The sequence below is a fragment of the Grammomys surdaster genome, unplaced genomic scaffold, assembly GCF_004785775.1.
Source record: "Grammomys surdaster isolate TR1022 unplaced genomic scaffold, NIH_TR_1.0 220, whole genome shotgun sequence".
Classification (NCBI taxonomy): Eukaryota; Metazoa; Chordata; class Mammalia; order Rodentia; family Muridae; genus Grammomys; species Grammomys surdaster.
In genome coordinates this window covers 16,277,443-16,300,592 of record NW_021604665.1, presented here as the reverse complement: position 1 = coordinate 16,300,592, position 23,150 = coordinate 16,277,443, and the positions used below count along the sequence as shown (strand labels likewise).

General features: G+C 45.6%; 1 protein-coding gene across 13 annotated transcripts in view; it reads right to left on the bottom strand.

Moving 5' to 3' along the window:
- The window catches only part of Itpr1 (inositol 1,4,5-trisphosphate receptor type 1), a 325,637-nt gene that overhangs the window by 71,333 nt on the left and 231,154 nt on the right, over positions 1–23,150 (bottom strand). For all 13 annotated transcript variants that reach the window (XM_028773069.1, XM_028773070.1, XM_028773072.1 and 10 more), the window contains 2 exons: positions 6,689–6,869; positions 4,217–4,470 (listed from right to left, as the gene is read on the bottom strand). In XM_028773069.1, the coding sequence (XP_028628902.1) occupies positions 4,217–4,470; positions 6,689–6,869 (435 nt within the window). The remainder of the gene's footprint in view (positions 1–4,216; positions 4,471–6,688; positions 6,870–23,150) is intronic.

The window sequence follows — 23,150 nt, the reverse complement described above, 5'->3', positions numbered from 1 at the left end:
TATGTTCCTCTCTGCTGCATGAAGTCACTGTCCCATCACAGTGTTCTCTGGCGACAGCAATCAACTTCCTATCCTCTAAGCACTCTTCACTTTCTTGCCTCTGGGGCTCCACACAGTAGTTCCTCTGTCTGACACACTCTCCTGGCCTCTCCCCTGACTCCTCTTCCTTCAGGATACAGTGTAAAGTCACTTTGTCCAGGAAATCCTGTCTGCCTCGGAAGCAACCCCATGATATGAGACGGGAGCTTTATAGGATGCCTTTCTGTTCTCAAGGCCGGTGGGACGTGTAGACTCCACACTGGAGAGGTCCCTCAGCACCACTGAAAACATGTTCCTAGCTTAGTGTTGCAGGCAGCTTACTCAGGGCTGGCACCAACTAGCTGCTTTATCAAAACTGATTGCAATAATCTGAATTCAATTGAACAAATGGAGAAAAGAAGACAAAGAAGGTCATCATTTTATGAGGTCCCCAGGGAAGGCCATTTCTCATGGTTTTTGCAGCGTCTAGCTGGAATCTCCCTTGTCCTAAACTCAGCTCTATTTCTGCCTATCTTTTGCACAGACAGACACATACTTCTCACTGAGGGGCCCAGGGAAGCTTTGCCAATCCACCTTTAGAACATAGCACACTGCCACATCAGCATGAAGAAACTCTGTTTTTTTTCGGGAGGGTGAAGAGGGGGATGGAGATGGGTGAGGAAGTGAAAGGTTTCAGGCCTGTGCTCATGTAGCCTTGGGCCTTTAACCTGAGGATAGGGAAGCTCAGGCTCAGCAAACACTCAAAAGCACATGCTCTGGTGAAAGGGCAGTCCTTCATAGGTTTCTGACTAAGGGCTAGCTTAAGGCAGCGATGGCCCACTTGGCAAGGCCAAATTCAGTGGCTTTCTCTCTACTGAACATGTACCAACAGGAAAGTCAAGGTTATAAATATGACAAGAAACTGGCACGAGCCCAGAGACCGCTGCCTCAAAAGGCTGGGGCTTCCTCTGTCTGAGTAGATCTGTGTTTTTTTGCACCAGGGAGCCAACCACTCCTGCCTGGCAGTCATAAGAAAAGTTGAGAGTCATTAATGGGAACCTTGAGTGTCTGTAAGACCCTGTGATGTTCCTGGATACATTGGTAGAGGGGGTAAGATTAGAAGCATCTTTTAAGAACTCATCTGATATGTACAAAAGTGCCCTACTGTCTGCCAAAGGGTGGCATTCTGAGTAGATATACCCTACTTCCTGTCATTTTCAGAACTAGTGCCTCACAAATATAATGCCAGTGGAGCAGGTTATCCCCTGATTTGTGGGGAACCATGCCTCTTTCTTAAAATTGATTTTTAAAGTGACCACACTGAGAGATGAGTTGCATTACTTCACTCTTAAACAAATTTTGAGCGTTTTTAAAAGATGCTTCTAGCCTACCCCACCCCCAATCAGTGGATCCAGGAACACTGCAGGGCCCCAAAGACACCTGAGGTTCCCGGGACTGAGCCCTATGCTCTAGAGTTCCTACAGACGAGGGCTAAGGGAGGAAGGCGCTGGGACTCTCTAGTTTCCACTCTTGACAGGGCAGTTTTGCTCTGTTCCACTCAGCTTAAGTCCATTTCTACACAAGATGTCTCCAAACAATAGATTCTATGGTTAAAAACAAAAAAAACAAAAAAACAAAAAAACAGTTGCTTAGAACCACCTAATTGGTTCATATGCCTTCAAATGTTATATGGCTAGGTCTTTTTCAAATATGTGAGTATATCCTGCAAGAACACACATATAGACACATACATATAAGTGTGCTACCCTCCTGCCCTAATTTTCCCTAGAGCAGTATAAAGACCTCACTAAAGCTGCTCTCTCCAGGGATCCCAAGGGCTTAAGGTGGAGGGAGAGATACATGAAAGACAATGTCTAAGACTATAATTCCAAAGACTTCCAGCAAGAAATCATGAACTTGTATAATTAAGACCCAGCTCTATTTTCCTACTCTAGAAACACGGGCATGGGGGAGGGGTAGGAAAGGGGGAGAGAAAAGGCAGGGCAAGTCCATAAAACCAGAAGTCAGCTCAGAACCCATGTAACAGCACTGTCCCTGAGACATGCACAGAGGGCTCCACTCAAGGCATCCTCGGTTGTCTAGCTGGGAACTCAGCCGTGCGGACCTTTACAGCACTTAGCGGGTTGTGTTGCAATCTCTGGTTGGTCCCAGTCCTCCTGTTCCACACTCAGATCTGAGGGATGAGGAAGGTCTGGTCACCAGTAGTGCTGGGTCGTGAATATGTGTTCTCCAGTGTACATGGCAGAACTGATGCCACCTATTTCCTTCAGGGAGCCTAAAGTTGGTGGTAGTTAGTGAGACCACATGGGAGAACAGTACAGAACACCAATCCCTATGCTTAGTGGCACAGTGGGACCTCCCAGTCACAAAGATGCCACAAATGAGCTACTTGGGCCTAGACTCATAAAAATCACTCACTTTTCCCTTAATCAATCTCCCTCCTGACCAATGATGCTGTTGTAAGGTAGAGGAACAAATGACATCATCATGAGACACAGGAGTACCAGCCAATGAGACAATACTCAGATCCTGGAGCTTTGGGAGAAGGAATGGTCTGTTCTACCTGAGACAAGTCTCATGCAGTGGATCTGGGCCTAAGGTGTCTGATCCTGAAGCAGTAAAGCTTGAGCAACCAAAGGAACAGCCAGGATCCCATACTCAGATGGTGACAAGGTAAAGCTCAGAACATCAACGCCTGAAGTGGACCACTGACTGCCATGCATACTTTGACACATGATGGGTCAGCATGGCCAATGGCGGGTCTTATGGGGGAATTCCTTCATTTTAAGGTCTGGCTCCATTTAGCCAGTTGATGACCCTAGAACCTAGACGGTGTTCAAAGTTCAGAGTCTTTAGAGCAATTAGATAAAATAAAAACAATCATATAGATTAATGTTAAAGACGTCTCTAAGTTCCGTTTTATTGCTCTGTATTATTCTTCAAGTGTCTCTTCTTTGTGATTGAGGTTGACTGGGGAACACTAAATGGTCCAGCCATAGTCACTCAGTAGATACAGTCAGAAATGTCAACATTTAACGGTGGTATCTTCCTCTTGCTAGATTTGGCCTGTATCAACTCCTCTCATATCATCACCATTTAAGGTTACAGAACTACAAATGCTAAGTTGTTTAGCTTTGGAAGAGATCTCCCATCTAAGAGCCATGGAGATGTACTTTTCCTTTCCATCCTAACCCCACTTAAGCCAAGAAGGGTGGGCTCCTAAGGTTCAAGAATTGACAGGAAAGTCAGGCAATACACCAAGGACCACATGCTCCAGCACGCTTCTCCGGGACAGGGATTTGAAACAAAGAGGCAGATCTCTGGAGCACACCCTCCGCCCTTTCTAAACAGTTTTTGTTACAAGGAAACTGCAAGTGAGATAATACCTTGTCCCTGTCTTACAGTCTGGTTAATATCCCAAGTTCTAGCTCTAGACTGTCTAGGTTTGAGTTCAGCTTACTAAACATCTAGAACATGTAGAACATACTGCTGTATATATGATTTGACAAATACTACAATGTCTTTATATAGTACACAGCTATACTCAGTTAGATTTATGTACTTGATTTTGTAAATCTCATGCACTTAATATATTTAATTGTCTATTCATCTATTCAATTATTTTCTCAACAGCTATTGTTATTGGTGGCAAAGACTAGCCGGCTATAAGACATATGCACATAGGTACCTATGCACACTAACTACATATGAAGCCAATGCGGAGACGCTGGTGAAATCAAGAAGGGTCAGATCACCCATACATATTTTCATTATTGGTCATCAAGAAAGTCTATAATGTTGGATCCTCAATTCAGGGAAGGTAGCCTAAGTGGCAGGAGCTGAACCATGAGCAGAAGCAGGACACTATGGTCCAATCAACCCCACACTCCCACCTGTAGGTGTTGAGGTCCTCAGGGACCTCATCTCCAAATGCTGGGGCTTCCTGTGCTACTGTCAATTACAGATCTTAAGGTCCTCCAGCCCGAGGCCCTCACCTGCCAGTGTCAGGTTCCCCAATCCAGAAACCCCTCCAGTAAGTCTCCGGGTCCCCACAGTCTGGCTTCCCACCTGTAGATATTTAGGTCCCCTACACAGGAGCCCTCTCTTGCAGGTCTCTGGGTCCCCACAGCCTGGCCTTTCCTGGAGGTCTCAGGGAGCCCACAGCCCCGTCTCTCACCTGCAGATCTCGGTTGTGGTTCTCACACAGGAGCTGCAGGAAGCGCAGGATAGGCTGCATGATGGTGATGACCGCGCTCATCTCTAGGTCATCCTTGGCTTTGTCCGTTGTAGCCTGAGTGCCCTCCCCAGATTGGTAATGGTCATCAGGGTCGGCCTCCCTCCGGAAGGTGGTAAAGGCTTTTCTGGTGGCAGCAGATGCTTCCAGGAGCTGATCCCGGACCTCTTCTGTTATCTGTGTTGTGGGCTCTTTGGCTAAAAGACAAAGTTGTGACAGTCAATATTGCTACATCCTCAGAAGTTCTATTTTCTATATTCTATATAGCAGCCAGAAGCCCAGGGTCCTGCATTTGCAAGGGATCTGTACAACTGGCAAAAACAAAACAGGAAGCCATCATCTCCTCTCAGTCTCCAGATAGGTGCAATGTGGAGCCTAGTCTTGCTAACTCCATAGTGCTTTCGACATGTCATTGAGGCTTGTGCTATGCTATAGAGCAAAATGCCTTAGTATAGGCTCTGCTGGCCCCATAACCTGTGGCTCTGAACCTCAGCTTCTTCCTCTATAAAATGTGAGCACATCAGTGCCTTCCAGAAGGCTCCTGAGAGGCTTGATGTAATGCTAATGACAACAGCCTTACTGTTACTGGGAGGACAACAACTGATCCCTTGCCAAGTGCCAAGGTACCATGAGTAAGCACTCTGTGTGTATTATCTTATCTTTTCTGAAGAATAACCCTATAGGACATCTGTGGCATCAGAGATGGGGGTGGGGGAGTATTGACTGCATGGGCTCTGATGCTGGCTCAGTGGCGTACTACTATATCTGTGCCTCAGTTTCCTTATCTGTAAAACAGAGATAGCCATTTTATCTAAGTACAGGGTTAACTTGAAGTTTACATCAATTGACACAGATAGGTAAAGAACTTTGAACAATAGCTGCTTACAGTTTCAATGTAGGAACGTCTTTCAAAGGCCTGTATGTTAAGGGTTTGGGCCCTAGCCTTTAGTGGTATGGAATAGATACCACTAAAGAATGGTAGAATGTATAGAACCTTTAAGAGGTGGGGCTTGGTAGGAGGTCATAGGTTAGCAGGAGGGGTGTATCCTTAAAGGGGATTGTGTGACTTTGTCTGATATGGTTTCTTCTGATTCTCTGCCATGAGATGAACAGTTTCACCCTCTGCTATCTACTCTAGTGAGTATGTGCTGTTATAAGGCAGGTCCCAAAGCAAGCAGACTGAAACCTCAACTACTCTGAGTTCAGACAGAAATTCTCTGGTCCTAGGTTTATATGCCTCGGGTATTTAACAGAAGCATGGCTTAGCATACGCCTGGTTCATATTCAGTATTCAGCAGGACTTGATAGGTTTATTTTTTTTCCTCCTTCTTTCTTCTCTTTGTATCCTCTTCTAGACTAGCGGTTCTCAAACAACAGTGAAAGTGGTGATTTTTTTTGGGGGTCCCTAACTTTCCCCAGCAGCTAAGTGGAAATACCTGGAGACATTTTTGGTTGGGCATATGGGTGTGTGAATGGCATCTAACAAGCTAAAGGTCACAAATATTGCTCAACATCCTATAGGCTCTGCAAGAAACATTCTCCAAATGTCAACAGTTACTTGATTGACACATCAGCTTCCTTGAGAAGCTGAGTTCAGAGTGGTTAATTAATTTGCTCAAGGCTGTCTGACTTCTAAACTCACCCCTTCACCCTCAGCACTTTTCTTTTTGTTTTGAACGGAGGTTAAAGAGAAAAGTTCGCAGTTTGGAAACTAAAGTCACCTGACATGGACAGACAAGACTTCTAAAAGTACGTACTTTTTCAATGTTCTCTAACAATAATCAGAAAAACACAGTAAAAAAAATTCATGGATCTTGATTTCAATTGCCAACTTGATGAGATTTAGTGTTGCCATGGAAACACAACTTTGAGCTTGTCTGTGAGGGAGTCTCTTGATGAGGTTAATTGATGTATGAAGAACAACCCCGAATGTGAGTGGTACCATTTCCTCAGCTGGTGCTGAGAACTGAATGAAAAGGAGCTGGGCATCCATTCATCATGCTCTGCTTGCAGACTGTGGATGCAGTGTGACCAGCTGGTTCACATCCCTGCTGCCATGCCTTCCCTCAGTGACAACTATCACGTCCAAGTGTGCTCTGCAATTAGGCTGGTCTGACTTAGGTTGTTTGTGTCAGGTCCTTTGCCACAGAAATAAGAAAAGTAGCGAATGTAACCCATACTAATTAGAACTGTGCATACACAAGAATATTTATGAATTTATTAAGCAGGAAGACCTTCCTAGGTAGCTGGGCTTTTTCTTGGTCATGTGAAAGGATGACATAACCAGAGTGGTCGCTTTCCTCTAAAGGCCCTGTTCAGAAGGCATGTTGGAACCTGGAAGTCATGAAAAGCATACAGCGTAACACAGGGCTTGCTCCTCTACAAGCCCCAGTTCAGTGGACCAAAGCTTATTACCTTTCTTCCGAGATGGGGCATCCCTGTCCACTTCATCATCTTTCTTTTTGTTTCCTAAGTCACTGGTGTTCACTGTAACTGTTGCCTTGATTTCCTGCTGGGCCACCTTCATTCGATCGTAAAAGACCTTGAAGAACTTCTCTGATTTCTTATCTTCTGTCAGCCGGCAGAAAAATGAGTGCTGTCATGGAGAAGAACAGATTCTCAGCATCAAGATGGGCCCATGAGATGGACACGAATAAGATCCCCAAATTAAATGGAGATTCTAGGCAGGTCAAAAGCCTTATAAATGATCAACCATTCCATATATTCGTTCCTTGGAGTTTAAGATCTGAGCTTTTCAACATGGAAAACTTCAAAGAAGCAGCTGAACTTGGAGCAGTGCCCCCTCTACCCTCCACTGTGGTTCAGCTAGGAAGAACCTCTCCTCCTCTCCTCTCCCCTCCCCTCCCCCCCCCTCCCCTCCCCTCCCCTCTCCTCTCCTCTCAATGGACAATGTACATGATAACTCCACAAATGACAAAAATGGAAAATGTTTGTAGTGATTATTGCAGGGAGGTCGTTTGTCTTTTCCATGCTCCTGTGCACCTCCCTAGGAACAGTGAATGGAAATATACCGTCTGTTCCACAGGGCATGTTCATAGGCAAAGGTGACCTGTCCACAAGCCAGGCTGAGGTTTGAGAGCCAAAAGTGCTCAGGAAGGTATGGGATCATATGACAGGAGCTTAGATGAGAGTGACAATGGGCGGGAGCAATCCCAAATTCCTCAAGAAAAAGGTAAATTTTCAAATGAGGCCTTACAGCATAGGAAGGAGTGGTTAGATGATGTTCTGAATTACCAGGTAGCTTGCCTATTGGATGCATTTGTTTTTGGCCCCACTGCAAGCAAGAGTGTATACTGTTGATGTGAAAACACAATATGGTGTCTCTTCTTCATTTACGAGTGTTCGTTTTCACCCTTTTGCAAGAACCACACTGTTGTGAGTTATTTACATAAAAATACAATACGGTCATTTCCAAAGGAATGAGACAAAGTCCCAGACAATATAATTCCTTCTCCCAGGAGATCTTTCTGCCAGTTTCATACCTGCCTACAGGAATGCTTAGGCTTCCCATGCTGGAAGAACTAGCATCCTGTGCTGCAACGACCCCTAATTCCTCCAGCTCTTATGTGTGCATCTCCCAACTCAGTAACCCATCCCACAGAGCTACAGTTTCTATCTGTGGACAGGCAGTTACAGGTACCCTGGCTCTTCTGGCCACTGATAAGCCCCAGAGACCAGTGTCTGTCTAATAATTGCTTATGTTATACTTTCTTGCTCGTGTCCTTTCTTCTTGCTCATGGGTTTGGACTTTTGGTCCTGACAACACAGGATCTGCTACTCCTTTGCATACCCTCCAGTTCTGACCTATCCCTTGTAATCATTCCTGAGTGTCTAGGCCCATCTCTATCTTTATGACTGTGTGGTCACTGAGTCCTGTAAGACCATGACTCTTCAACTGACCATACATCTGGAATGCCTACCATTGGCCTTTACTGCCTTCTCATTTCTTTTTGCTTTCTTCCCATTTCATCCACTCACCCACCTGCTATTGTGTGCCTGTCATGAGCTGGGCACTGTGTCAAGTACAGAGAAACAGGAAAGAACACAGGGGGCCTGAATCCCCACTCACCATGAAATTGACAGCCTGGTGAGGAAAAAGACACAGTGATTCGACTCTCACCCTAACAATCACCAAGTGACTCCTCCTTTTTTCCCTAGGAAAAAGACCCAGTGTCTTCTGGCAAACAGCTCTGTGGCAGCTACTCAATGCCACCACCTGGAGCTTTCCACGGCTAGGCTTTCCTCATTTCTTTGTCTCCTCACTCAGGTTACTTCCTGCCTTAATAAAGGAATCCCCCCGAACAAAGCCCAGGTCAACTGCTTCTTTTCAAATGCCCAGTTTTGTTCTCACAAGAGCAAGATGCTGGGAAATCTTGTGGTTGTATTACTGTCCAGCTGCTCACTGTCTTGTGCAGAAGTGTAAGGTCTATCTATGAAGGCCAACAGCCTTCGTATGTTGTGACCGACAGCCACCTCCACAGCACCTTGATCAGACTCAGCAGATAGCAGGCACTTCAGTCATTTGACAGCAGCTTGATAAGAAGCTAATGTTTTATATCTTCTTTTGACTAGCTCCCCTCAATGAGATCCTCCTTATATTCAGTAAACTTGACGAAAATAAATGGCCATCAAATAAATAGATTCTGGAGAAACTGCTTAAATATCAGAAACCAACTTTTAATGGTTCCCCTCAGAGTCAACACATCCACAAATAAAATGAGCCATGAGAAGATGGGGAACCAAACCACAGCTCCTTAATTCCCAGGACTGGCCTTCCCAAGGCCACAGGCCACATTACAGCTTCTCACACCCAGGGTCACAGGAGAGACTGGTTGTTCAAGGGACACTGCTGGGGTTCACTTGAAGGCATACCCTCAGGGTAACACATGCAGTTGCCATCCCAGCATGGGGCAACTTTAAAAGTATTTGGGGGACAATCTGGTCATTTGAGCAAACAAAGTACCTCAGTTTAGAAAATATATAAATAAATGGAGCCTGTCATCTGTCTCCCCCAACAGGGAGAGGTGGCACACAGCTAGCTGGCTGGCTGCAAACCACAGGGCTTGCTCAGCGTTTGGGGTGGGGGGGTAGCTCAGCCGATGTTAGCTGACACCTCCAGGGTAAGGGAAGCTCTTCTGAAATGAGAGAAGGGCAGAGACTTCTGTCTGTGTGTCTGCAATGGGCCACTCTGTTTATTTCGCATTATTTATATCAATCCTTGGTCAGCTCCTCGAGGACTTGGAGCAGAAAGTCTTTTAGGAAGAGAATGGGAGGAATGGAGTGACTACAGAAGAGAGCTGTGTGTGGTGCCCCTCCCCCACTGCCACTCCTCATTGTTTGAGCCAGGCATCTTCTGTCTCCAGGGAGGCTCTCCATAGAGAAGGCAATGCAAGGCACGGATCTCAATCTCACCTCTCTATACACAAGTGAAAGGGCTGCACTGCACGTGGAGTGCACAGCTCAGGCCCACTGCCAAGCTTTAGCTCTACCTAGCATTGAGGGTCACCATAGAAAACAGGTCTCTGGTGCCTTACTTTCCTCATCTGTAAAATGAACATAGTGGTAGTACTTCCTGGTGAGCTTGAAGGCCCATAGAGATGACTTAGAACCACCCTCATAGTAGGTCAAGGTCACTGACTTCCTCACTAGGTGCCAAGAGGAAATCCTTTGTGTAGCAGCTTAACCAAGTACCTGCTGAGCGTTAATTCTCAGGACCCTAAAAGAGATTACATGTTAAATTCCTAGCACACTTCAGACACTTATTAGGAAGCCGGTCACCTGGGTCAGGGGCACACACATGCAGGTGCAGTGATTTAGGGGTATAATGGAGCACAGGTTCAGGCCCTCAGAAAGACCACATTAAACAAAGATAGCTGGAAGAAGACATCCAGTCTCTTGAAGGAGGCCATGGCATCTTCCGTGAGGAAAGGAGTGAGTACTGATGGCAGGGGGAGTAAAGAAGCCTTCTATAACACAACAAGGTGCACACCAAAAGGAGAAGACAGGTATGGAACTACACAGGGCTCCGGGACAACCTGGTGGGGCCTGCTAGAGTGAGTCACTTGCCCCCTCCATGGTGAGATCTAGACATTAGGAGACTGGGCCTCTCCCCTCCTCACAGGCCTAGTCACTTTCATCAAATTTCTTTCTGAGGTAACTAAGAAGGGAGAGGCAGTATGGCCTGTCACACCATGTGGGACTGAAGACCAGAGCAAACAGGTACACAGCCCCCATAGCCTCAGCCTTACTTGGCCCCACGTTCACTTTCTTCCCTGAACCTACTTTGGTGGATTGTCTCTTCCCCCAGGGCAAGAGTTGTCACAGGGAGATTTTTACTTTTTTCTGAATCTTTCCCACCATACCCCCTGTCTGGGTGTGAGCAAACCCTTTAATATAAAGCTAGCCCAAGGGAAGAAACACTAGGTGGCAACAGAAATGTAAATGCCAGTTGTCTCCATGGGTAGTGATGGGAAGTACTATTAAAAGGGGGATAAGGACCACCTGGAGTGAAGGACCATCTTGATGAGAGCTGCAGTTGCATAGATGTTGAAAGCCAACATCTCTCAAAGACATGCACATGCTCAACCCGAGTCTTGCACTGCACCTTACACCAGAAATGAATGTGGCAGATGGAATGATTGCTAATATCCAACCTTCAACAATGAGACAACCTTGGAGCATCACAGGGGCCCACTGATATCACAAGATCCTTTTAATATGGAGGAAGGTAGCTAAGAGGTAGGAGGAGCACGGTAGTGTGAGAAGTCAATCCCTTGCTGCTATGTTTAAAGGAGGAGGCTGGGAGCCCAGGAAAGAAGGTTGCCTCATAGAAGCTGTGAACAGCCAGTAAATGGAGTAACCTTGCAGCCTCCAGCTGGACACCAGCCTTGCTGGCCCCTGGATTTTAATCTAGAGAGATTCATGTTTAACTTGTAAGATATATTGGTAACCCAAAGCCTCTAGGTTTGTGGTCATCTGTTATTGTAGCCATGCAATAGGTGTAAAAACATTGACAAATCTAATGAAGTTCCACTCTTCAAATCTGCATGTATTTCTGTGGGCAAAAACCATATCACACAGAAGAGACAAGCTTGTTTTTGTTCCAGAATGCTAGGGAACTTTGGTAACATATTCACGGGACCACTTCCAGAACATCTCTGGTCACTCGAGGGAACGGCATCTGCCTGCCCCTCACTGACCTGTCCTCACCCTTCTGTTATCTTCAGATCATGCTGGATGCCAAACTCTTTTCATACATGCTGTCTCATCAGCATCTAAAGAGATTGCCAAGATAGATACCATCGTTCATAAACCCAGCACATTGCACACAAGCGTGGTAGGGTCAGGGGAGGCTAGAGGCTTGTGGCAGCGCCACAGAAAACTCTTGCCCAACAGGAAGGCAGCCTTAGTGGCCAGAGATGAACAGAGGCTGGAAAATCAGAGGAAACAGGGCTTGTTTGGGGGCAGACATTCACCACCAAACTGAGACACGAGGTATGGCAGGTTTGCACATGACATGCTTGAGGGAAGGAAGTGGGGTCAGGGGTAGGGTGAGGAAGTGGCTGCTGGCCTCAGCCATCTCCAGGTAGTGGTGGAGGGTATGGGTAGGGGGTGGGGTAAGGGCAGCCATTATAAGCTAAGGTTCAAAACAAAACAAAGGAGAAGAGAAGCAAGATCATAGGCTCCTTTCTATAGCTGGAGCTGGGAGAAATCAGCAGGGCCCAGTGTCTTGCCCAGCATAATAAAACTATTATTATTATTATTATTATTATTATTATTATTATCTCCTCCCCAAATACTATTCGATGCACAGACACCTTATATAAGAGAGACTCGGGCAGAAGGGACCCCTTTGAGATGGCATTAGAACTATACAGACTCTTGGAACTCATTCACAGATTTACAAAATACCCATTTAGCTACCCACTCCACATTTTACAAATAAGGAAAGTGAGCTCACACAGGAAAAGGATTTTGTGAAGGGCACAAGAAGACCCCTGTCTCCTTACTGCCTGTGTTGGTTAGTTTCTTGTCAACTTGACCCAATCTAGAGCCACCTAAGAGGGAACCTCAGATGGGGTTGTCTAAGGGGAATCATTTTCTTGATTGATAATGGCTATGGGGGGGCAGCCCACACTAGGTAGTGCCATCCTGGGACGTGGGTACTGGGATATATAAAAAAGCAAACAGATTAAACCAATAGGAACATTCCATCATGGCTTCTGCTTCAGTTTCTGCCACCAGGTTCCTGCCCGGACTTCCCTCAGTGATGGACTGTGACGTGGAAGGGTAAGATGAAATAAACCCTTTCCTTTCTGAGTTGCCTTTTGTCATGGCATTCATCCCAGCAACAGAAACAAAACTATGACATTGCTCAATCCAGTTCTCCAGGACCATAGCAGGACCATTGTGGTTAATTAAAACCTGAGCCTTAGTTGACGATCCTATTCTATGATCCCTGTTTTGTGGACGGTTTTCCCATATTGGACTGAGTATCATGGATGCTGATGAACCTGTGAAATAGGTCTCAAATCAAAATAATACAATTACCTGCTATTCCATCTTAGAAATGAACTGTTGCTCAATTAGCCTGTTGGCCACCTGCTACCTGTACCCAAGAGAGACCTTGGAAAGAAATGCAGCCTGGTTTATGCTATGACAAGAGGCACCGAGAGATATGGTCCAACAAAGAGAGGAAGTACCATGCAGAAAGCAGGAAGATATCTGTAGTGTGCTGGACACTTTTTAAAATTTTAAGTATAAGAGGCAACAACCCTAATAAAACCGTGGGCCTGAGGTCTTGGGGAAAATCATCACGGGAGATATAGGCCTTTCCTGTAACCTGGATACACAGCCAGGACCATGAGTGGACAGCAGGCAGAACTTCCAAATCTGAAAAGAGGATCTGGAGCTCAGCAAGCAAAGGATAGGCAGGCTCTTGGACTCGGCTATCATGATGTTCCCTGGAAAGGGAGCTGCTTGCTTAGACCTGCCCAGGCATTGGACCACTCAGTTTGGAGGAGCCCATTGGTGGGTATCTCAGCTACAGGGTGATGGCCAGAAGTGGAGATGTCTGTGATTCAGACTGTCTCCTCACTGGAGCAGCCTAGGGCCAGGGTGGTGGTGGGACTTTGATTCTTCTCTAAAGAAAGACATTAGTATGCGGTGGCTGGGCTACCTTCTACACTCACTCCGGACCCTGAGAAAATCCACAGAGTTTTTTTCCATTTGACTGCTTCACAAGACATGACCCTGACTGATACAGCCATGACGTTGTTCAGTTGGCGTGGTTCACTTATCTGCTGCAAAATGAATTAAGTCCTTGGGCTAAGTCCGAGAATTTGAAAATTGTAGCTGAGCAGTGAGCCAACAATGATGTTTCCAAGTACTGATGAAGAGTCTACTTTTCCTCTTTGCTTTACTCTTTTTAACACTAGCTCTGGGACTTGAGGGGCATCGTAACTCAAACAACTCTGACCTCCCCAGTAGAGCAAAGTAATGGCCCTTGGCTTTTCTCCACCCACCTGTGATTAACTGAGAATTTACCACTTCCTAGGGATCCTTTCTGAAAATTATATGGCAGTCAACAAAGGTGCCACTTTGCCAGGCGTCCCCCAAGTATGTGATACACACTATTTCTATTAATCTTCAGCCATCCCATAGGTAGGTACCATTGTTATCTCTACTGATAAAGAAACAGAGCTTTCGACAGTTATATAAGTTGCCAAGTTATACAACTAGTGCTTGCTGGTGCTGCCCCCATACTTAGCCTGGCATACTTCTGACACTCTAGCCTTCAACCACAGCTTTGTTAAACTTGTCTTTGTGGAACAAGAGTCTGTTAGAGTCTGGATACCTTACAGCTTTTTATAAGCCATCCATGCCTAAACTCCAACTCTGTCAGAGATACAAACACAGACTACTATCATGGTAAAGAATCACTGTGAAAGGTACCAAGAATCACACCTCCACGGGAAACAAGGATACTTAATACGTGTGTTAGCTCTGATTCCCAAATAATCCCTTTATGGTATTTGAGGGTTTGCCAGGGTTGAGGCTTATAAGCTCTCAACAAAGCCACTGTCACACACTCACACTGTCACACAAAGTGTACTGTAGGACTTGAGTCTTTTTCTTAGCCACCAAGCGTAATGATCACAAAGTCAAAGATTAGAAAACACAAGGCAATAAAATAGACTTGATTAGGCACACCAGCCCTGGAGAACTGGAACTCAGAAATTAACATTTTGGCTTTGGCTCCTCGATAGCCAATCCCGTGGTCTTAGGTGGTTCATCTTCATTTGGGGATGTGGTCTTGGGGATTCCTTTGCGGAGAAAATGAGACTGTACAGCCTGCCTGGTCCATATCCCATGGAAGAGGCTAGGGCTCTATCAGGGTAGCAGTTATGAAACTGTGGAAAACGACCTGACTCCTACTGAGCTTGATGTAAATGCATGATGGTATTATTATCTAACAGTAATGCCTGTGTCAAAGGGAAGGTACTTGGATATAGGATAGGTGGGTCCGTGGGCGGTATGTGAGGATCAAAATCTCCTACGCATGTAACATCCAGTGACAATTCCATATGGTATTGATAGCTCAAGATAGCTTCCAAATTGACAGCAAAAACATAGTAAATGGTAATCCCCTGTAGTTGTCACGATGTAAGAAATAACAGTAAAACCAGTCTAGACTATTACTAGCTATAGAAGCCATTCTGATTTCTGTAGACATAGGGTTAAGCCCTTTAGTTTCCAATTCATAAAGTGACATATCTTCAAAGGTAGAATACAAGCCTGATACCAGGCTTGCCTTCATAGACAGACTCACTCTCTTTTTAAAAGGATTTTATTTAGAACTGTGTGTAGGTATCTGTGCATGAGCAGCTGCAGACACTAGAAGAGAGTGTTGGGCCCTTGAGAGCTGGAATTACAGGTAGTTGGGAGATAACATGGGTACTGGGACTGACCTTGGGTCCTCTGCAAGAACAGCCTGCTCTCTTAACCACTCTCCAGCCATCTTACCATCCTTAAGCCATCTAGTTAGCCACCTTTTTTTTTTTTTAAAAAACACAAACTTTTCTCCTGTATTTTCAACTCTTGACTTTGGGACAAGATGGACATGTAAGAAAAGGAAACATTTACCTTTGCAAAAGTTATTAAAACTTAACGTAAAACGTCAAGTTTTACGCTGACTATGGTGGCACAAGCCCTCAATCCCAGCACTCAGTAGATAAATGCAGGCATTTACCTATGGGTTCTAGAATAGCCTCGTCTACATAGAGAGCTCCACAATAGCCAAGACTGTCAGGAAGAAAACAAAACAGCAAAACAAAACAAACCCAAAAAGGTAAAAGGTTTTTTAAAAATTTTTTTTTTGATTTTTGGGTGTTTTTTTTTTTTTTTTGCAAGGTTTGATGGGTTTCAACTAAACACCTGTAGCTCTCACTTAATCAAGTTTGCGGCAGCTGTTTCAGGCTTTAATGAGTTCAGAAACAAACTGCCGCATGGGAAGAGAGGAGTCTCCTCTGGTGGCTTAAAAATGTACACCCATTTTCAATCACTCCGCCAACCAAGAATAGGCAGAGGACATGTTCTGGCTCATCACTGACTCCTGGTGCCAGAGAGAAGGGGCAGAGATAAGGATACCCTTGCTTGATTCATTAGATTCCTGGACTTCAGGGTCAAGGACAAAGCAGCCCTTCAAAGATGCTTTTCAAAGTAAAATAATTCATCTTTTAACAAGCAGCCAAGTCCACTCTGTTCTAAGATGCATGCTTTCTCTGAGGCAGGAAGCTAACTGTGCTCTCCTTCATCTGTCTTTCAATGCCCACAGGAGTTGGCACTTGCTGGGAAGTTCTGCCCCATCTATATAGCATAGCATGCAGATCACCATGCAGATCAGAATAGGAATAGTTTCATACATATTCATCAACAACATCTCAGCCAACAAAATATACTTAAAAAAAATTAGGCCAGGCAGGCATGGTACCACAGACTGTAATCCTGCAATCCCAGCAGTCAGTAGACTGAGGCAGGAAAAACCTCCCCACAAAATTAGAGATCACCCTGGGCTACAGAGTAAGAACTTGTGTGTAAATAAATAACGAGGCGTCTTCCAAAGTACTGACTATACAAGTCAAAGTACTGACCATACAAGTCAAAGTACTGACCATACAAGTCAAAGTACTGACCATACAAGTCAAAGTACTGACCATACAAGTCAAAGTACTGACCATACAAGTCAAAGTACTGACTATATAAGTATATTGGCAGCAGTCAGTCTCTGCTGAGACTTAAGAGTCGCTCCAAAGGATTTCAGAGACAGGGACATTACTTTGGAGAACCCTGTACCTCTGGCATAATTTTTCTCCAGATTTAACTACTAGAACTTGTTACAGAGTCTAAAGGTCGGTATCTTTTGTGGGAACACACTGGTGTGATTTCTGGCCAAAGGCATGAAGAGAAAAAAAGTAAATCCTCCAGGGGAAAAAAATTGATGATGACCAATGGATTGAAAACTAGGCACAATCCATAAAGACAATGAAGTCAATGTGGGTCAAGAACTGCAAGATGAGGTAGGAGTCTCTCTGCTAACCTTCCACCTGTGCAAGAAAGTATTGTGGTTGGTCTTTGGATGAGTATGAGCCTTGTTCTAAAGTCAGTAATAGTGCCTTTTATAAATTACTATAAATCTCAGATCCAGGGGAGACTTCAGTTCAAAGGATTTAAGGCCTCAAAGTCTTATTAACCCATGGCTATCTTCTCAAATAGAGAAGAAGGCAATGACCAACAATCCAGATATGGCCCTGGGGCTGCAGGAGGTATGCGTCAGCCAGTCCAGAAGCACCTTCTGGGGTCATGATGCAATGAGTCTCTTTGGAAGTTTGTGTAAAACCCTCAAGTCCTGTCTTGGCTTGCCTACAGATTCACTGTGGGATCTGCAGTGGGGAGCGCATGGAGGTCTCCTCCTCAGACCTCCAACCTGCACTGTGACACTGCAAAAGAAATATGTAAGAAGCGCTTGGGGAAAAATAAAACAGCAATGTGTTCTCAACTGAGTGTGTTACAAGAGACCTGTAAATCCTATCACTTAAGAGATGAAGGTGTAAGCTACACAGTGAGACTCTGTCAAAGAAAGGAAAGAGAAAGGGACAAAAAAGACAAGGCACATCTTAGTACCTTAACAGTATTACCCAAACAAATGGACCCCCCATCTCCCAACTCCTCACACCCATCTTTCCATCAGCTTCTTCCTCAGGAATCATCCTGAGGCCATAAAGGTATCTCACAGTGAAACATGTAGGTGCCCAAAGGGACCAAAGGGGCCAAAGGTAGGCAGGATGAAATGACACAGCCCTCATTCATCCAAGTGCATCTCAATACAAAGCAACGCAGTTTACATCAGTTCCAGGAGTCTGGGTAATGAGTCTTCACCCTGGAAAGAGGAAGGCCATGGTTGAGGCCCTGGTCATGGCTAGTTATTCTTTCCTACATGGATGGGTGTGATGATCTGAGATACTACAAAAGAGGCCTGAAGAAGAAGTCAGTCTTTAGAACAGACCCTTGAGGTCGTGCATCTGTTCTGTGTACTTGTGGGGACCATTCATTAACTTAGACCAGTTTCCTGACTCAGAGCTCCAAGCTTCTCAGGGATCTTGCCTTGAAATTTATAGCAGGACCAAGAATAATCCTTTGTTCACACATTTTCTGTGTCTGTGTGGAGCCCTGGGACTGAGAAAAAGCTTTATAACCTCTATCCTTAGGGAGGCAGTCATGTGCGTGGGGATGATCTGGGAACTGCATGGCTTTGAACAGGTCTCTCACTAAACTCCCGTCGTAGTTTCCTCATCTTCAGGAGGAAAGAGGAAGGCGAAGAACTATGTGTGAGGTTTATTGAGAGGAAATAGGAGATACATGTGACAACCCATGCAGCACGGGGCACCCGGCAAGATTCAATGCTATCCCTTCCCACCCATCCCTGCTCTCAACACACTTGACTGTGACAAGTCCACTAGACCATAAAATCCAAAGAAAAATAAACACCTTCTCTCATGCCAAAGACAAAAACAATGTCTAGATGATGGGAAACCTGCTGTCCTTTGCAGTCATCCCTAGACCACCTGTCGAGATCATCTCACCCTCAGATCCACTCCTGAGAGACCATCACATCTCCCAACCCAGCAGCCCCATTCACTATGTTGGTCTTTCCGGTGATGTCCCTATGGCCAGAAAAGCATCCTGACAGTGACATATACAGATAGCCAAGTCAACGGAGGTGGTCAGGTTGAAATTATTCAACTTTGTTAGCTCAATATATTTCAGCCCTGGCAGCAGTAGTATGCATCTAAGCAGGTCACTGACCTGAGCCAACTTGGTGCCCTTTAGAAGTACTGAGTAGGGGCTGGCAGAGAGCGTGGAGATCACCTAATCCAGCCTCCCACCTGATGACAGGCAAATTACCAAAGCTGAGCAGTCACCTCATGCTACTGCCTGCCCTGCCTGGTGTTCCTGGCATACTGGTTTCCTCAGAGATGCCAACACACCCAGCCCCGGGATCAGAATACCCTTACTCTTAACCCCCATTCCACCTGGAAGATCTCAACATCAATATCTCCTCCATGAGTGCCCTCCCTATCCTCAGAGAACAATTCCTTGCTTCTGGTCTCACTCTCCCAGTTTTTTTGTATACTACTTGTTTGCTGGTTTCCAAGTGGTCTCGCCCACTGAATGGCATACTATTAAAGTCAAGACTGACACTGTCCCAGCCCCAACCCGCACAAGCCTTTTGTCCAGTATTCAGTATTTATTGTCTTAAAGAATGAATAGCAACCCTAAAGGAGGCACAGTTCCAAAAACCTTAAGCTGAGGTTTAATTCTGGGTATGTGAAAGCTCAAAGTCCCGCCGAATGGGAAAGTGTCCCACTTTGGGAGAGCTGGCTGAAGGACAGTGTGGAGCTGGCACTTAGCAGGCGTTTGCTTCTATCTCTGGGACAGGTTCAGCCTGCCTGGGGATCTTTAATCTGCCCAGTTAACTGTTAACCAATAGGGCCTCAGAGACACAGCTGCCTGCATCATTAACTTGGGAGCAGGAAGGGCAATTCTTTGTGGGCCTTCCACCTCAGAAGCTGGCTCCCTTCGCAGGCTTGACAGCTACAAACTCAGAGCTGAACAGTCTGTGGGGGTCATGTTGCAAGAACATTAATAAAGCCACATTTCTCAAACACTGGCTGCTGAGGATGCCTCTAACACACCCTCCTTCAATTACAGTGCCCCCCCCCCCCGCCACCTTTTAAAGTCTTGGATTTTCGGAACAGTGGCAGGAAGGATTCATATAGTTTACAGGACCACAGCCTTGAGTGGCTGAGCCACACTGATGAAGCAATCTCAAAACCCAAGCATAGGTAACTGGTAAAACACGGAGAGCCACTTTTAGAGGGGATCTTAGTGGACCTTGGGAAATACAAGTGTGAGTAGGTCCTGAAGTGGCAAGAGGAGCTAAAACACAGAACTGCAGTCATCTGTGGACTTCAAGAAGGTTCTCAGAACTGACAGCTTCAGGTTTGTGTCTGAGGTGACTGAGTTGCTTCATGTCCATGATCAAGCTGCTGCCTAGCCCAGTAAAAAACATTGGAGGACTGGCCCAGCATGAGCTCAGTGGGAGAACACTTGCCTAATATGCACAAGGCCCTGGGTTCTATACTCTGCACCAGGGAGAAAGAGAAAAATGTCTCAACCATGAAGTTGACTCTGCTGGAAGACTTCCAAAGGGAAAGTCCCTCAAGTTACTCAGAGGGAAAAAAAAAATTACCTACTCAGTCTGGAATCTGGGATGTTTTATGCAGATGTCTGCAGCTCAAGTTAATGAAGGGAAGTCAGCTGGCCTTTGATTATTCAAACAGGCTACCTCTATTAAGGATTGCACAACTCACAAGCAATGAAGGGGTGGGTTTGACTTTTTAAATTTTTTTAGCTTAAAAATCGTAAGCCTCTTTTGCTGGAACTCTTTCCCCACTATGGAGTTTTTCATCTCAACTTATTCTTTTGTACTTGTTAAAAGCTTCCGCTCTGGTGAGAGTGCCTTCACAAAGTCAGGACAGAAACCTGGGTGGCTTCCCTCAGAAGCCAAGGTGCAGGCAGCAGGGAGCATTCCCTGGCAGCCACAGGGTTCTCAGCCTTCCTTGCTATATATCGGAGTTGGTTGGTGTGTGTGTGTGTGTGTGTGTGTGTGTGTGTGTGTGTGTGTGTGTGTACGTGCGCTCTCACACACAGGCGCTTATGCTCGAGACAGATGGAGGATCAAACCCAGAGTTTCACCGGTGCCAAGTACACACTGTCCCACTTAGCTAACTCCCTAGCACATGGCTTTTTTTTTTTTTAATGTGGGTTAATTCAACCTGTAAATTTCAGGTAACAGGGGTCACCCAGAGCACCATCACTGTGGGACAAACTTCCCTTGTTTTCCCTTGTTTTCCTACGAATCTCTTTTATAAAGTGTGATTCTGTTTCATAATAATATGGCTAGAGGGGACAGATGTCATTCAGCTCAGGACAAGAGCAGAGACCAGGATGTAAGGAAACACAAACAACCTCTCTCCTCCGGGGCAAACTGCTGTGCTAGGAGCAACGGAATCCACCTGGTTCCGGAGCGAGCTAGCAGGAGACAGAAAGCCTCTATCAAGCCACAGGGGAGGATAAGCCCCAGCTATGGAGGGAGTGGTTATGAAAAATCACGGGGAAAATAGACATGGGAGGGTGGGAAAGAAGCACCTTAGGAAAAACTCTTCTGAGGCCCTGGGGCTACACAATGGGGGTGTTGGTGGAAGGGAGGGAAAATATTCCTGTTTCCTGAGGCAGCTCCAAGAAATCACGAGTGGGCGTGAGAAACAAGGAAGCTCATGGATTAAAAAGAAAGAAAAGAAAAGAAGAGGGGGTGGGGAGTCAGGGAAGGGGAGAGCAGGATCCTTGAGAGACAGGTGGAATTAAAAACACCATGGCAACAATGCGGTCCACCTACTACCCCTGGCCGCCCACCCACAGCCTGATTCTTTACTGACGCATTTTGAGAACAAGCTGGTTCCTACCAGCTCAGGAAGGTGAGCAAACCCAGAGAGCTCATTAAATCCCAGCGCTGCGACTCTTGCCTGCCTGCAGATAGTGAGCAAGGAGGACATAAATAGAAGTTATGTAACATCTCTTTGTTGATTCCTGTGCTCACCAAAAACATGCAGCATGACCTGGTTCTTCTTTAAAGTTCGCCTTGGCCTGCTGGTTGACAATTCTAATGCAGTTAGGAACCATCTTAAAGTTTAAACAGCAAGATACAGACTTCAGAGTTAAGAGGAACTCAGGCCCAAGTTAGGAGTTTCTGGGGCAAATTATCTTTGGATATTAAAACAAAACAAAACAAAACAAAAAACAAACAAAAGAAAAACAACCAAATAATGACAACAAAGACAGGTGAATCTTGGGATTTCCTCTGAGGACCTTTCCTAATGAAAACTGAAACAACTGAGGGTAAACACTCACAGCAGAGCCTCAGGAGAGTGGCTCCTGGGGCTTTTACAGAGAGATGAGTGAATAAACAAAGAAACAGAAAAGAAAGAGTGTGTGAGTGCCCCTAGGCATGGTGGAGAAGGCAGTTTACTGTAGATAAAAAGGAGAGGGAGCACACAGAGTAAGCAGGTCCATCCTGGAGAGTTCAGGGTAGACGTGAGCAGACTCAGGGGTACTATCTGAGGAAAGAGGGGAAGGGAAGAGAGGGGAACTACGTGCATCATCCACAAGGCCCAAACATACAACAAGAGCAGGCAATCAAAAAGGCTGGATTATATAGGGAAGAGCAGCCCAGCCCCTAGTGGAGAAATTTAAATTAGGGGGCAGGGTTTGCCAGCCAAGAGGGCCCTGTGACAGGTAAGGACTGAGGGACACCGGGAGAATCTCCAGGCCAGGCCCGCTGTGACATGTTATATAGCCACCTCAACCATTCGTCCCAGGTTTGAAACCTAACGTCCAGTACTAGAGACTTCCAGCTAAGTGCTGGGTTCTAACTACCTTCCAGACACAGGGAGCTATCTCTCTTTCTTTCCCTTAACAGGCAAGACAGTAGGAATCCAGTAGGCTACAAAAGCCTCCCCACAAACAAGAAGACACAAACAAGCCTTGCACTGTAAAACCAATAGGTCCTAAAGCCTGGCCTGTTTTGGCCAGGCCCTCCAGTGGCTGAGTCCTGGGCTCAGTCATAGAGACTCCTAGCCTTCCTTCTAAGGAGCTGTGCTTACAGGATGTGCCCCTGAGCCAGAAGACTTCTTGCTTAACCTGTTGATGCTGTCAGACTGTTTCAAACATTGTTACCATGGAAACTCCCATAGTGGATCAGTCTTCAAGACAACATTACAAGTGCTGGTCCCAGGAAGCTTTTCATGAATCTTAGAATGTACAGTGTAGACTAGGGAGACTTTTAAACCCATAATACAAGGGTTTCAACTCAAATGTTTTCAAAGGTCAGACAGGTAGGCATTAGTCAAATGAAGGGCAGGCTGGGATAAGCCCAGAGCACAAACGAGGCCTACTTTAGTGCTCCAAATCTATGTAAGGTCAGTATTCTGGGCAATTGAAATCACTCTGGTGGGCTATAATCAGCTCAGTGGCTCTTCATTGTACTGTGGGATTTCCTTCCTCATCAGAAGTCAGAGGTAGTCAAAACCAGAGCACTTAGATTAGACAGGAGGCTTGAGATCAAATGAAAGCAATTAAAAAATCTTCATCACAATATTAAAAAGGTCCAGATGACTCATATAATGACGAGGACATGAGGTGGTTGTTGTTTGGTTTTAGTTTAAAAAGATCAAAGATC